The 16494-nt window shown below is 41.3% G+C and overlaps 1 protein-coding gene across 1 annotated transcript in view; it reads right to left on the bottom strand.

Moving 5' to 3' along the window:
- Positions 1–9039: 9039 nt before the first annotated feature.
- nxpe3 (neurexophilin and PC-esterase domain family, member 3) overlaps positions 9040–16494 on the bottom strand; it is a 50764-nt gene continuing 43309 nt past the window's right edge. The window contains exons 6-8 of the mRNA XM_059650254.1: positions 16192–16265; positions 15857–16066; positions 9040–9593 (exon numbers count right to left, since the gene is read on the bottom strand). Of these exons, the coding sequence (XP_059506237.1) occupies positions 9040–9593; positions 15857–16066; positions 16192–16265 (838 nt within the window). The remainder of the gene's footprint in view (positions 9594–15856; positions 16067–16191; positions 16266–16494) is intronic.

Genomic DNA, 16494 nt, shown 5'->3' with positions numbered 1-16494 from the left:
AATGGTGCTGAACATTGTGCAATCATTGGCGAAAATTCCCAATTTTTTTCTGACCTTATGAAGGAGGGAATGTCATTGATGAAGCAGCTGAAGATTGTTGGGCCTAGGACACTACCCTGACGACCTCCTGCAGAGATGTCCTGGAAGTGAGATGAGTTTGCTGAAATTAGTTTTGCTCCTTTTGTCTTTTCCACAGGAGTCTAGGCCACTGTTATATTTCCTAGGTTATTTCTTCTCACATTTCTCAGGCTTTTGTCCAGGTTTGTTGTTGAATTTCACACATTTTTGCTTCTCTGGTAAGCCACCGGGATGCAAATGCCTTTCCTTAACTTTATCTATTAATCTTGCTCTCATGTCCACCCAAACTTTAGTTTTTGAATCTCAAGTCTCCAAATACAGGTGTTGCTTCCAGATATGTGGCTATTCTCAGCAACTACTACCTTATGTAATTCCTCCTTGGTTCTATGACTATTTAAGCATTCCTACCCCATGGTAATACTCTCCCTTTTCACACAATGGTTCTTAATCTACCCATCGTTAGTCCTGGCCTGTCTGCCACATGCAGGTTACATCATCCTGGCAGATCTGGGCTCCATGAGTTCCCCTTTGTCTTGTCCACCATCTCCGAATTCAATCTCAGTTGACTGTTCATCCGGCTGCCAAACTAACAACCTACCTAAAGGTGGGAAAGAAAGGCAAACGCTATGGAGGCTCAGTGGTTAGCTCTCCTATACCACAGTGCCAGGAACCTGGGATCAATCCCAGCCTTGGGTGAATGTCTGTGTGGAGTTTACACGTTCCCCAAATTTGTGTGGGTTTCATCCCACAGGCTAAAGATTTGCAGGTTAGGTGGATTGGTCAAGCTAAGTTTTTCATAGTGTCCAGGGATGTGCAGGCTAGTTGAGTTAGCTATGATAAAGGTGGGATTATGGTGTCAGGGTTGGGGAGTGGAATGCTCTTCAGACAATTGGTGCAGATATGATGGACCAAATAGCCTCCAACTGCATATCGGAACTCTAAGACAACAAGGTGTGGAGCTGGATGATCTCTGACTCACTATTTGTGGGACATCGGATTATCTGACTTCAACATCATTAGTACGGAGCCCCGCTTGCATTGCCAGTTGTCACAGTGTTTCAAGAGACAGCTGATATGGAGATGGTTGGCGGTTCACAAAAGCAAAGGCTTTTTTTGTACAAAATGCATGTAGGAATACAGCTCAAAAGCAAAGGTTTTGTTACATTTTTATACACTTCAGAGTATACCATTTGTCTCATGGCTATCAAAGGTACAAGACAATTATAATATTGGATGTCTGCTTAGAAGGCTGGTCCAGTCTGCTGTTGGAATATACGCTTTCCATTGGAAGGCTCATAAAACGCTGCATTGTTCACGTTGTTGCCTGTATGTTTGTGAATTAACCTTACAGCAACGTCATCTTCATCAGCAATCAGGGGTTTCAACACTAAGGGGTATATTTTTACGAGAGGAGAGAGATTTTAATAAAGCACGAGGGACAATTTTTCTTACATAGAGGTTGATTTGGATGTGGCATGAACTTCCTGAGCAAGTGGTGGTTCAGGCACAGCCCTGCATTTTCTATATTTCACAAGGGCTTCTGTTGAATTTCTCTCTTCGTTTACGTTTCTCTTTGCTTTCTTATCCAGTCCTAATATTCCTGAACACCCTCTGGGCTTTTTGCTGCTACATTTCACGCTAAAGGGAACATGTTGGGACTGTACTCTCTGCTTCCATTTTGAACAACCCCCAATCCCACTACCCCAGTCCCTTCTGCTGTTCTTTTGTAGACTTATCCAGAAGTAGCTGGTCCCTGTCTACTTAGGCCAGATCCTGCCCAATTTTAACAAAATCTGCCTTCCTCCAATCCCAATACCCTTTTTTGCAGACCACCATTTTTCTTTCCCATGATAAACTTACAATAGGTGTTATAGTCCCTCTCCCACAGCCACCTCAAACACCCGTCCAGCTTCATTTCCCAGAATTAGGTTCAGCAGGGTTCCAGCCCTATTTGGGCTTTCTATGTATTAATATAAAACGCTCTCCTGAAAACATTTCAAGAAATCTGCATCCAACAAATGTTGAGCAAGTTGAAATCCCTGAATTTAATTATCCTATTCGCGTTTTTATACACCTTAGTGAGTTGTCTACATATCTGCTCCCCTATTGCACATTGATTGTTTGGGGGTATGTAATACACTCCCAACAATGTGACTTGCCCCCCCCACTCCCCACCTTCAATTCCTAATCTCTACCCACCAAGCCTCATTTGAGGATCCTTCAAAGATATCACCCCTCCTTACTGCGGTCCCGTCTCCTTAATTAATATCAATGACACCACCTTCTCACTTACACCCTACCACCCTGCCTGATAATTCCTTACCCCAGAATGTAGTGTTGCCAATCTTGACCTTCCCTCAATTAGTCAACAATATGGCAACATTATAAATCTACATGTAAATCTAAGCCCTTAGCTTATGTATTCTCCATAATACTCTAGTGCTAGAGTAGAGACTTCACTCAACATGGCTGAATTCTCTCTACCTTCGTTCCTCTACTAAGATATGCTGTGTCCCTATTGTAATAACACTCTGTGTCACCTCCCCCGTTGAAATAGTTTAAATTCCTCCTAGCAGCCCTAGCAAATATACCCGCAAGGAAGTCCTTCAATTCTGAAGAAGAGTCACTAGACCCAAAACATTAACTCTGATTTCTGTCCACAGATGCTGCCAGATCGACTGAGATTTTACAGCAATTTCTGTTTTTGTTTGTGACATCCACAAGGATGTTGGTCCCATTCAAATTCAAGCGAAGACCATCTGCTTGTACAAATCCCACCTTTCTCAGAAACAGTCCCAGTGATCCAGGAATCTAAAACCTTCCCTTCTCCATTAAATCTTGAAGCTGTGCCTTCATCCGCCGTATTCTCCTAATTCTGTACTTGCTAGCATGTGACACTGGAATTAATCCTGAGATTACAATCTTAGAGAAAACGAAAATAGAGATGGCTTGAAAAACTCAGCAGGTCTAGCAGCATCTGTGGAGTGAAATCAGGGTTAACGTTTCGGATCAGGCGACCCTTGCTCAGAACTGGATCTTTGAGGTCCTACAATCTTAGAGATTCTGCCTTTTAGTCTACTATTTAGCTCCCTAAATCCTTGATGGAAGTCCTCATCCCTCATTCTACCTATGTCATTGGCACCAGTATGTACTGCAACTTTCGTATTATTAACTTCCGCCTTAAGGGGGCATGCAACCGTGCAGTGAGATCCCTGGCCCTGGCATTACCAGAGGCAACATACCATCCTGGAGTCACATTTTTAACAACAGAAACACTTGTCTGTGTCCCTAACTAAGGAAGTTCTCTCGCTGGTGTTCTTGCCTCCCTAAAAGCTTGCCCCCACCCAACACCCCCATACAGTCAGGCTACTTGTGATGCCAAAAGCTTGGCTCAGTCTGCATTCCCTTGAGGAGCCAGCTCCATCATCGGCTTCCAAAATGGGAAGCTCAGGGGACTCCTGCACCTGTTTCTCTTCGACTGCCTGGTGATTACCCATTCCTTTCTTTCCTCCAGTCCACTGAATGGCAGAGCAGGCTCGAGAGGCCGAAGAGCCTACTCCAGTTCCTATTTCTTACCCTCTTAGGTAACACTACTTCAAGCAGTACCATACAAATTTTCCTTCATTTCCCAGGGCAAGCAGCCTTACACCTGTAGCCTGTGCAACATTGGTCAGTGATGTTTGTGCAGAATGCTGTATGACCTGTGCTCCTGTCTTTTGACAGGTAATCGGTACAAGCCCACGTACTGAGTGATACTGTGTAAATGAAATTCTCCCCTGCGTTGTAAGTTCTGCTTTGAGATTAAGTTGCTTCAGCTGAGTTGAACTTTTTTTCCCAGTGACGGTAATGAGCTTCTCAAAAAATTTCAGTGTAAGTAACCAATGCGCTTACTTTGCATGTATGTCTATCCAGGAAAATAAAACTTACTAATCATGTCTCTGAGCAAGGGACTGGGAGTTCCTTTCCCAAAAACTACAGAGTAGCTCAGCAGCAACTTGGACGTGTCTGGGCTGGAGCCTCTGCTGTGACATTTACCAACATCAAATCATGTGCTGGCAACTGATTACCATTCAGGCTCACAAATCAACAGTGACCACTTGGAAGGGATTATGGCTAGAGGAAAGGGCTGCAGGATACAACTATGAATGATGCAACCACAACCCTCCATGGGTCAATATAATCAGCAGAAAAAGAGAGAAAAATTATGGGTGATAATCTTAAAATGGTGACGGTGGTTGGATTATTCATTTACATATTTATAAATATTTGAAATTCCAAGTTTCAGATAAACAGCAGAGCTCACCTTTCAGATAGTTCCAATTCACTTTCACTTTATTAAGTTCTCATTTAGCTACGAGTAGCTTCATTAGTTTAAATGCTATCTGAAACAGGTCAGAATGAAAGAAAGTAGCACCATGTTGTATTGGTCGTAAATACATAAATTAATAATGTCATTGTTGCACAATCGCACCACAGTAGCTGTCTTGAGCAACCGTGGTAAGTGGATTCTGATTGGTATGTATGAATACATGGAGAACACAGCAGGGTAGTTAAAATTCAAATCAAGCAGCTCTGATTGATTCAAGATTACCAAAATCCCCAAGCGTTTTTAGTTACAATGTAAGGTGCACTTGTACAAGTCCTTTCTGTTTGTAAAGTATGGGGCCCATTAATTAAGTACAAGGAGTTATCCACACATTAATATCTTTAAAGTCCTGCTTTTTAAACATCTACTCTAGTTTGTGAAAATTGCATCATATGACCTCAATAACTGTCTTCTTTATGTCACTGGCATCAAGATGTACTGCAACCACCGGATCACTCCCTTTGTTGTGTAGAATATTCACCTTTTAGACATTGCCTTTACATAAGAATGCAAGAACTAGGAGCAGGAGTAGGTAATTCTTTGAAGAGGTAACAAGTATGTTAGACCAGGGAAACCCAGTAGATGTTATCTATCTAGACTTCCAAAAGGCCTTTGATACAGTGCCTCACAGGAGGCTGCTGAGCAAGGTGAGGGCCCATGGTGTTCGAGGTGAGCTACTGGCTTGGATTGAGGATTAGCTGTCTGACAGAAGGCAGAGAGTTGGGATAAAAGGCTCTTTTTCGGAATGGCAACCGGTGAAAAGTGGTGTCCCGCAGGGTTCAGTGTTGGGGCCACAGCTGTTCACCTTATATATTAATGATCTGGATGAAGGGACTGGGGGCATTCTGGCGAAGTTTGCCAATGATACGAAGATAGGTGGACAGGCAGGTAGTACTGAGGAGGTGGGGAAGCTGTAGAAAGATTTAGACAGTTCAGGAGAGTGGTCCAGGAAATGGCGGATGAAATTCAATGTGAGTAAATGTGAGGATTTGCACTTTGAAAAAAAGAATACAGGCATGGACTATTTTCTAAACGGTGAGAAAATTCGCAAATCAGAAGTGCAAAGGGATCTGGGACTGTTGGTCCAGGATTCTCTAAAGGTTAACTTGCACGTCGAGTCCGTAATTAAGAAAGCGAATGTAATGTTGTCGTCTATCTCAAGAGGGTTGGAATATAAAAGCAGCAATGTGCTTCTGAGGCTTTATAAGGATCTAGTTAGACCCCATTTAGAAGACTGTGTCCAATTTTGGGCCCCACACCTCAGGAAGGACATACTAGCCCTGGAGCGTGTCCAGCGGAGATTCACACAGATGATCCCTGGAATGGTAAGTTTAACGTATGATAAACGACTAAGGATCCTGGGATTGTACTCATTAGAGTTTAGAAGGTTGAGGGGGGATCTAATACAAACTTACAAGATAATGTATGGTTTAGAAGGGGTGGACGCTAGGAAGTTGTTTCCGTTAGGCGGGGAGACTAAGACCTGTGGGCACAGCCTTAAAATTAGAGGGGGTAAATTTAAAACTGAAATGAGACGACATTTCTTCAGCCAGAGTATGGTGGTCTTGTGGAATTCATTGCCATGGAGTGCAGTGGAGGCCGGGACGTTGGATGCCTTCAAGGCAGAGATCAACAAATTCTTGATCTCAAAAGGAATCAAGGGTTACGGGGAGAGTGCAGGGAAGTGGAGTTGAAATGCCTATCAGCCATGCTTTAAATGGCGGAGTGGACTTTATGGGACGAATGGCCTTACTTCCACTCCTATGCCTTATGGTCTTATGGTCTTCAGCCCCTTGAGCCTGCTCCACCATTTGATATGATTATGGCTCATCACACCTCAGCCTCAACTCCATTTTCCTACATGCTTTCCATAACCCTTCAACTCATTACTAATTAAAAATCTAATGTCCTCCTTGAATTTGCTTAATGTCTCAGCATCCACCATACTCTAGGGTACTAAATATAATTGATTCATGAACTTTTGGGAGAAGTAATTTCTCCTCATCTCTGTTTTAGATCCACTAACTCATTGTAAAACTATGACCTCTCATTCTAGATTGCCCCACAAGAGGAGACATTCTTTTAAACATCAATTTTGTCAATTTCCTTTAGCACATTATATACCTCAATTAGTTCTCATTCCACTCTTATAAACTCCATATAGTATAGGCCTAAACTGCTCAATCCATCATCATGACACAAAACCTTTATGTCTGGAATCAATCTAGCAAATCTCCTCTTAACTATCTCCAGTTCAACTACAACTTTCCCCAAGTGAGGGAGCAGAATTGTACTCACTACTGCAGGTGCAATTTGACTAATGTTTTCACAGCAATTATTTCCCTACTTTTATACACTTTTTCCTTTACCAATAAATGCCAAGATTCAATTTGCCTCATGCCCTGCTATACTTGCATACTAATTTTCTGTGATCCATGTCCAAGGACACCCAGATCCTGCTGCAAAGCACTTTGAAGTTTCTCTCCATGTGCATAATAACTTGCCTCCCTACTCCTTGGCCTCCCTTGCCTTCTGAATGAAGGTGTCAGATTAATTTTCTTCCATTCCACAGAACCCTTCCAGGGAATTCTGGAGTATTCTTAACAACGGACCATTAATCTCGGGGGTCACTTCCTTAAAGACGCTAGGATGTAGGCTACCAGGCACTAGGAACTTGCCTCCTTTAATCCTAATAGTTTGCTCAGTAATTTTCCCTCTGATGCCAATTATTAGTCTAAGTTCCTTCCTATTACCTCTGTGCTACTTGTTACTATTGAGATAGTACTTGTGCCACCCATGTGAAAACTGAAGTAAAATTTTGACCTATTGGCTCCATGATTTCTGCACTCCCCACTACTAATTCCTCAGTCTTATCTACCGAAGGACCAGCATTTACTTTAGCTACTCTCTTCCTTTTTATATATTCATAAAGCTTGTTCTATTATATTTGTACTAGTTTTTTTTTCGATTTAGGGTTTTTTTTGAGATTTTAGATTTATTATTGCCATGTGTACTCAAGTACAGGAGTACAGTGAAAAGTGTATAAAGTCACCACACTTGGCATCATCCTAAATACCAAGGTGCAAAAAAAAATTTTAGGTACAAAATTGTAAGAGATGAGAGTTATAAAATTAAACAATACAGTTACTTTTGTATTTTATGATTTTTTTAAACCTTTTGTTGATCTTTAAAATTTCATAAATTTCCCAATTTGCCACTCATTGTTGCAATATGGCATGCCTTAGTTTTTAAACCTTCATATGATTTTTAAAACGTGCTTGCTTAACCATTGACACTTGTGACTCATAAGCTTTCTTCCTTTTTGGAATATATTTCAGCTGGGAGCAACTGACTATCTTATATATCTGCAACTACTCATCATCTATCGTATCTTTTAGTCTTCCGACCCATACCACCATCCATCTGCCTATATAATTGCCTTTATTTAACATCAAACACTGGTGTGGGGGACTGGTTTCACTGGTGTGGGACTGGTTTTTAAACCCTCAATTGAATTTGAAATTCTAGCATGCTATGATGACTCTTCCCTAGAAGATCCTTTACTGTGATCATTCATTAAGTCCCACCTCACTACACAATACCAAATTCAGAATAGTCTGCTCTGTTGTTGATTGGGGTGTGTAGAAGGCAGGTGGATTAATCTCAAAGAAATTTATAAATTCCAAACAGGATAAACATAGGTATGATGCTCTCAAGGGCTGGGGAGTCCAGAGCCAAAAGTTAGATTCTAAGGATACCAGGTGAACCATGTAAGACAGAAACAAGAATTGTTTCTCTTCTCTCTCTCTCTCTCTCTCTTTTCCGCACCCCCCCCCCCCCCCAACCATCTAGAATGATAAACCCTTGGAATTCTCAGCAATAGAAAGTGGTTGAAGCCAAAACAGAACTAAGTGTAGCTCTTTGATTCATTTAGCCCTAAGGGTGTAGGGAAAGCTCAGGGATAAAGGGTAGGTTGGGTGAGCAGCCATGATGATATTGAAATGGCAAAACAGACTCAAAAGGCCTGCTCCTATTTTGTGATTTTAGATACGAGCTGCTGTTTAGTAACAGAAATGCCTGTCTGTCCCCCTAACTGCAGAATTGCCCAACTGCACTTATACACTTTGTTTTTCCTCCCTGTGTGGTGCCTTATCTATTGAGACCATAGGTCAGATCGCACATTTTTCAATGGATTCCTTCCTCACACGGTATCTGACATGTTCATTTAGCTGAGGAAAATTCCCACTGCTTATTAAAAAAAAGTGTTTGCTACAATCCCTAGCCCATAAATATAGTATTCTACAGTACTTTGGAAAACTTCCATTGCACAGCAAAGAGCCACAGAACATAAATAAGTGGAGGAATCTATTTTTGTGTACAAAAATTCCATTATAAGTTATTTCCTCCAACAACTAATACTCCCACACATGAATAATTTAAAAATTATCATTTGTTTAAAAATGTGTTGTTCTCCATGTTAGAAAATGCATAATAGATTTATGTACTTGCCTTAAATTAAGTTTTCTAATATTATATAGACTTTGAATGCCATAGTAACTGAAATCTGTTTAGATCAGATTTAACAAAATTTATTTCTATTTATTTCCAGAAGGACACACATAAGAAAGAAATACATCTATTTCATTTTTTACAATGACTCGGTCAGGGTGTAAGTTATGTGGCAAGTAATGCGCTAGCGTCATCTCCCAGGCATCTACAAATGCCACACTGATGCCTGTGAACATCTTCCTCATCAAGGTATCAAGCTGGTAGGAGTACCAGTCACTGTTGTACAGACTGACATCTCCTGGCAAGGCCTGCACATTGGCAGTCTTCAATATAACTACTGTATCTGGACTCCTCCCTTGTAACTGCAGAATTGACCTGCGGATGTTCTGTAGTCTTCGGATATAAACTTCCGCTGGAAAAGTGCTGAAATGAGACCACAAAGTGATGGCTACAATCGTGTCCTTGCCTCCTTTAATTTCATCCAGTTCATTTGCAACGTAGTGTAGGTCCTGACTCGAAACAGTGTTAAATCGGATTGGTGGGCCATGAGGATGATATTCTACCATGATGTTATGTTCCAAATCCACAGCAAGATGAGGGCCTATATTTTTTGGATTGTGAAGATCAAATATTTTGAGACCTAAAAACAAATAAAATGATTTGAATTGCTAAGCTGCAATATTGCTAAATGTTAACAGGTCTGAAATAGGAAGGGTATCTAAATTTCAAACACCCAAATGCAACCACAGATTTAAGCACATGATTATGTCTCATGACATGAGCAATGTGGCATCCTACAGCCAACAGATCAGCTGACAAATAATCATACTCCAATATCTCATTTGCTTACAGCTTTCTGGTTTGTTAATCAGTTACTCTTCTTTTACAGAGAGGATATTGCAGTTTTCCCAATAGTGGCCTAACCGTTCAGTTCCAGCCTCCCTGCTTTAGGAAGAATGCTGTGAAACTTGAGAAGGGTTCAGAAAAGATTCACGAGGATGCTGCCAGAGTTGGAGGGGTTGAGCTATAGGGAGGATGATGGTGACCTTACAGAAAAGGTTCATAAAATCATGAGGGGCATGGATAGGCTGAATAGTCAAGGCCCTTTCCCTGAGGTGGAGTCCAAAACTAGAGGGCATAGGTTTAAGGTGAAGAGGAAAGATTTTAAGAGAGGTCCTAAGGGACAACCTTTTCATGCAGAGGGTGGTGAAAGTGCCTATCAGAGAGACACTTAAAATGTCTCTAATGTATTTGACTCTACTACCACTGTTGGCAGCACAATCCAGTGTAAAGAACCTGCCTCCGATAACTACCCGATACCTTCCTCCAATAACCCTTTTAAACTGTGTCCCCTTGTGATAGCCATTTCTGCCCCGGGAAAAAGTCTCTGGCTATCCACTCTATCAATGCCTCTCATCATCTTGTACACCTCTATCAAGTCTCCTCTCATCCTTCTTTGCTCCAATGAGAAAAGCTTGAGCTCCCTCAACCTTTCCTCATAGGGCCGGCCCGCCCTCTGGTCCAGGCAGCATCCTGGGAAATCTAGTATCAGAGATAATGGGAACTGCAGATGCTGGAGAATCCAAGATAATAAAATGTGAGGCTGGGTGAACACAGCAGGCCAAGCAGCATCTCAGGAGCACAAAAGCTGACGTTTCCCAAAATGTCAGCTTTTGTGCTCCTGAGATGCTGCTTGGCCTGTGTTCATCCAGCCTCACATTTTATTATCCTAGGAAATCTCCTCTGTGTCCTCAAGTTTTAACAGCCTTCCTACAATGAGCTGACCAGAACTGAGCCATCCAAGTGTAGTCTAACCAGGGTTTTAAAGAGCTGCAGCATAACCTCATGGCTCTTAAACTGAATTACTCTGCCAAATGAAAGCCAACACATCATATGCTTTCTTAACAACCCTATCAGCTTGGATGGCAGCTTTGAGGGATCTATAGACCTGGACCCAAAGATCCCTCTATTCCTCCACACTGCCGAGAATCCTGCTATTAACCCTGTATTCCACATTAAATTCGACCGTCCAAAATGAATCACTTCACACTTCTCTGGGTTGAATTCCATCTGCCACTTCTTTTCCCAGCTCTGCATCCTATCACTGTCCTACTGCAACCTACAACAGCCCTCCTGTCCCCAACTCCACCAACCTTTGTGTCATCAGCAAACTTACTAACCCACTCTTCCACTTGCTCATCCAAGTCATGGAGCCCAAAATTGCTCAATCTTCAAAATGCAGTCTAACCAAAGCCCTTATAAAGTCTCAGAAGTATATCCCTGCTTTTATATTCTGGTCTTCTTGAAATAAATGCCAATGTTGAAGGTTAACTTGCGGATTGAGTTGGTAGTTATGAAGACAAATACGGAGGAGAATGCTGGACTAGGCCTCCCAAGTCCCTTTGTACTTCAGATTTCTGAATATTCTCACCATATAGAAAATAGTCTGTGCTTCTATTCTTTTTAACCAAAGTGCATGGCCTCACACTTTCCCCACATTATATTTGATCTGCCACTTCTTTGTTCATTCTCCTAACTTATCCAAATCCTTCTGTAGCCTCCCCACAATCTCAATACTATTTGTCCCTCCCCCTCACCTGATTGAGACATAAGATTAAGGGATTGGACACTCTGGAGGCAGGAAACATGTTTCCGCTGATGGGCGAGTCCAGAACACAGTTTAAAAATAAGGGGTAGGCTATTTAGAACAGCGTTGAGGAAAAACTTCTTCACCCAGAGAGTGGTGGATATATGGAATGCTCTGCCCCAGAAGGCAGTGGAGGCCAACTCTCTGGATACTTTCAAGAAAGAGATGGATAGAGCTCTTAAAGATAGTGGAATCAAGGGTTATGGGGATAAGGCAGGAACAGGATACTGATTGTGGATGATCAGCCATGATCATAAATGAATGGTGATGCTGGCTCGAAGGGCCAAATGGCCTACTCTAGGACCTATCGACTATTGTCTATCTTTGTATCATCTGCACACGTAGCCAGAATGCCCCCCAGTTCCTTCATCTGGATCATTAATATACAAAAAGAAAAGTTGTGGTCCCAACACTAGCCCTTGCGGAATACGCTCGTCACCAAAACCATCCTGACCAGGTGGCGCAGTCCGTCAGTCAGTCAATCTTCTATGCTAGCACCTTGCCTCTAACACCACGGGCCCTTATCTCACTCAGCAGCCTCCTGTGTGTCACCTTATTAAAGGCCTTCTGGAAGCCCAAGTAGATAATATCCATTGGGTCTCCTTAGTCTAACTTATTCATCACCTCCTCAAAAAGAACTAACAGATTTATCAGGCATGACCTCCCCATGATGAAACCATGCTGATTTTGCCGTATTTTACAATGTACTTCCAAGTATTCAGAAATCATCCTTACAATGGACTTCAAAGATGGAGTTACATTAGTTACCCTCTAATGTGTAGAAACTGTTCCAGAGTCTATAGAACCTGGACAGTGCATCCAATATTGTTATGGCCATTTTCTAAGTACTGTGGGATGTAGGTTATTGAGGCTTTGGGGATTTCTCTGCCTTCAATTACCTCAAAATCATTTCCCTACAAATACTGATTTCCTTCAGTTCCTCCTTCTCACTAAACCCTGCATTCCCCAACATTTCTGATATGTTAAATTTGTGACCCTCTGTGAATACTGAACCAAAAAGGGTTTATTAGTTGCTCATCTATTTCTTCCTTCTCCATTATAAACTCTCCTCTAAAAGGGACTGCTATTTGTCCCCAATCTTTCTCTTCACCTGTAGAAATTGTGCTCAATCACAGAAACCTCTGGAGGAAGAGGAAATGTTAACAGTGCATCACTGATGAAGAAACATCATTACTTGATCCAACACTTACAGCATCTACTGCAAATATGGGAAGTCTACAGGCTATATTAGAATCAGGAAATGCACATGCAGAGTAAGCTGCAGTCAACCCACAGGGGAAAAAATAAGCTGATGTGCTAACTCAGAGCATGAGGTCAATAAAATTCTGAATTCAAAACTTTAACTCTGTTGCTCTCTCCATAAATTTTCCCAGATCAAGAGTTTCTTTAGCATTTTTAGATGTTTAAGAGTTTCAGCATCCGCAATAATCTTGCTTTTATTTGACAGATCATGGCTAATCCATGACTAAACCCTGTATACCCACCTTTGTTTCATAACCCTTAACATCTTTGCGATTGGAAAAGACTGGCTAACCAGTCTCAAATTTAAACAAGCTAGATTCAATTGCTATTTTCAAAATAGAGTTCCGAACTACATTCCCACTTTGCATGAAGAAAAGCTTCACAATTTGAATTTCATTCTGAAAGGTATGCATAATTGCTGGAGAGATGGTAAGCTTAAGTTGACAAGTCCCTTATGCCTTGAACATTCAACTCAAACTGAAATTGTTATTTCTGCATGTTAAGTGGATGTTTAAGACATGTAACATATGCAGGTAAATGCCGGCAAACGTGTTAAAAATGGATCTAGTTCTATAGTTCTCGGAGCTGTTTTCTGGAAAAAAAATTGATAGCAGAGGATGGGGAAGGAGAAACAAACTACACCGTAGAAAACTAGCTTAGTAGCAGAGAGCAAGTGCAGATTGTCAGGGCATTAGTTGCTAGTATACCCAAGCTCAGCCAAATAAGGGATGAAATAGATACGTCAGCATCTACCAAAGGAAATAAAAACCAAAACTGCAGTCATGTGGCAAGAAAATTAGAAGATTGCTATCCAAGATATCTATCAAGGTTTGCTCCTTCTATTGAAGTTCTTGGATGAAATCTACAAGACTGACTGACTGACTATGAAGTACAATTAGTCACAAGACATGGTCAGACTTTCAGATTTTAGAAAAACATCATTCCACTGAAGAATATGCCATGGGCTTGAAAAACAGCCAACGTATCCTTTTTCAGGAATGATTCCCAGAATTGTTCAGAATACTCCAAGTTTGGATTCTTCAAATCAGTGCTTTAGATAGTTAAAACAGGCCTTCCTACCCTCGATATTAAATCTCTTTGGATGGCCACCACGTTAAGCCTTTCACCCTACAGAAAGTACTTTTGTTTTAACCGTGTCAGAAATATAAATTTACATTTATCAACATTCAAATACATTTGACATATGATGGGTCAGGCACCAACTTGGCAGAAATATTACATTACATTATATTGAATGTGGAGCTGATTATTTGCAACATGAAAGAGATGAGCAGGCCATGAAAGCATTTGCAGAAATCAGCCATGATGGAATACCTGGTGACTACTGTCTCAGTTTCAAAGTCGATGACAGGCAAAAGTACCCAGTGTTTCTGGGCTGCAGCAGAAGCTCAGGCCAGAATTCTGACATGCAAATCCAAAACAGGTATAACATTCTACAATATATGCACGCCACATTCTCATTAGTACCCTTTCAGCATGACACGTCACATAGGCTATGAAGAAAATGTTCCAAAGCACAGTGCACTACCATTGAGACACTGGTTTTCTATAGTGGTGACTCAAGCAACATTATAAAGCCGGATTTCAGTGCCTGTTACTGACTGATAACAGAATATGACACCGCATTCTGAAACACTGCCTTTACATGCTGAACTTGTGAAAACATTTGGACAGTGCACGCAAGATCATGTCAGAGGGCCTCAGCTTGATTTTCAAATTGAAAAGTGCACTTTTCCACTTGTCCTGGTCTGCACCAAGGAATGTTTGCAAACACACACACTCATAGGCTATGACATTTACTTTTGATTAATAGATTATAAGCGGAAGAGAAATATATATTAGGTGATAATTTTTCAGACACCAATCTTCTCTAGAGGTGGTCAAAAGCAACAACCTCAAAATGCAGAGCTCCTGCCCCAAAGCAGACAGTTGGCATTTGCTGTCCTATACCGGTACACGACCTACGGTTTCCCCATTGTGGTCCACTGCACAGGTGAGCAATTTCAATAATGCTCCACAATCCAGGTTTTCTCACTGCGAAGACAGGCTTGAAATGCAACAAAATATTCCAGGTAGACAAAACTGAAGATTAAAAGAGAGTTATCTGGCTGTCTCTGCCTTGCCACAAAGACCATTTCTCACTTCCCCACTCCCTGATCCATGGGGGTTCTGAGCACAGACCTGAGCTTCACTGCATCTGTCAGCATTCCTCTGGGTAAGTAATGTTTTGCGGTTGGGGGGGGGGGGGGGCGCGCTCGGGGTTTGCACTGGAAATCCTTTGTTTAGTTAACAGATATTTTGCTGTGCTGTGTTACTGCAGGCACTGACTTGGCTCCTACCACCAGGGAAATCCTCAAACTCCAGAGGCACTTAAAAAGGGTCATAGATGGATCAAAAAACTGATCTCTAGCTACTTTTCCTACGCTGTGCAACAGGAAAATAGCCATGCCCTTTGCTCAAAAGGGCAAAGGAATTGATCGTCAGAGCTCATGTGAACAAGACCGGTCATATAATATTATTAATAAAAATACCCAGAGATATTAGACGGTATCGCTAAGTTTAACTAAAGTTGTTTCACAATACATTTTTAAACATTTCACACTTAGTGGATCAGGAGGGTACAAACAGCAGACCAAAACAATTTTCCAGGAAGACTGATCTTTTTGATCAGTTCACCTGCATTTTTATTGGATGGCGAGTCACAGGATTTTTTCCCCAAAATCCTGGAGGAATTTCTTTTGTTCAGATGTGTACTTTAGCCAATAGTGCATGCATTAGGACAGCACAGTGACTCAGTGGTTAGCACTACAGCCTCACAGCACCAGGGACCCCGGTTCGATTCCAGCCTCAGGCGACTGTGTCACGCACATTTAATCCATGATGCATTCTCGTAAAAAGATAGATACGAGATAAATAACTAGATTAAATAGGCAGACAACAAAAAAGCAGGCTGAGAGACTAAGAAACCCAACCTGGAATGAATTCAGTCAAATATTCAAACCACTGACGAACAGTGGAATCTCCAAACAGAAAGACATTTTTTCCATGAAGACAGTCTGTAATTTTTGCTGGATTGTCAAAGTGATGAATATTGCAGGTTGCTGACTTCCATTGGTCTTTGTAATAAAAACCAGATGGCAACACCATGGGCTGCCCCCGGACACATTCTCGAAGAGCTGGAGCTGAAAACAAACAAAATAAATACAACAAATCACAATATGCCACACATTCAGCATTCAATACATTTTCAAAGTTTCAATTATGACAATTGTTAAATTCAGCAATAATGTCTTTACATATATTTTACCTGCATGAGATGAAGGCTCCACCATTATATAACCTGTGGAACTGGGTAATATAGGCCTCTTTATGTTGATTGCACTGAAAATGCAAAGATGTTATACATTAAACCACTGTATCAATGTAAAGACCTATACTTTCAGAAGGCAGCCCAAGTTTAAAGTTTTTTTTTAAAGGTAAAAGCATAAACCTCAAAAAGAGTTAAATATATAAACGTTTAACCTGAATTTATTTTATAGAGTCATAGATTTTAATTAGCCATCGTTACAGACCAGAGGGGACAGGGGAGTTCTGTCAAACACAGGCTTCT

The sequence above is a fragment of the Stegostoma tigrinum genome, chromosome 12, assembly GCF_030684315.1.
Source record: "Stegostoma tigrinum isolate sSteTig4 chromosome 12, sSteTig4.hap1, whole genome shotgun sequence".
Classification (NCBI taxonomy): domain Eukaryota; kingdom Metazoa; phylum Chordata; class Chondrichthyes; order Orectolobiformes; family Stegostomatidae; genus Stegostoma; species Stegostoma tigrinum.
The sequence above is the reverse complement of the archived record's forward strand: the minus strand, read 5'-3'. Positions and strand labels throughout refer to the sequence as shown.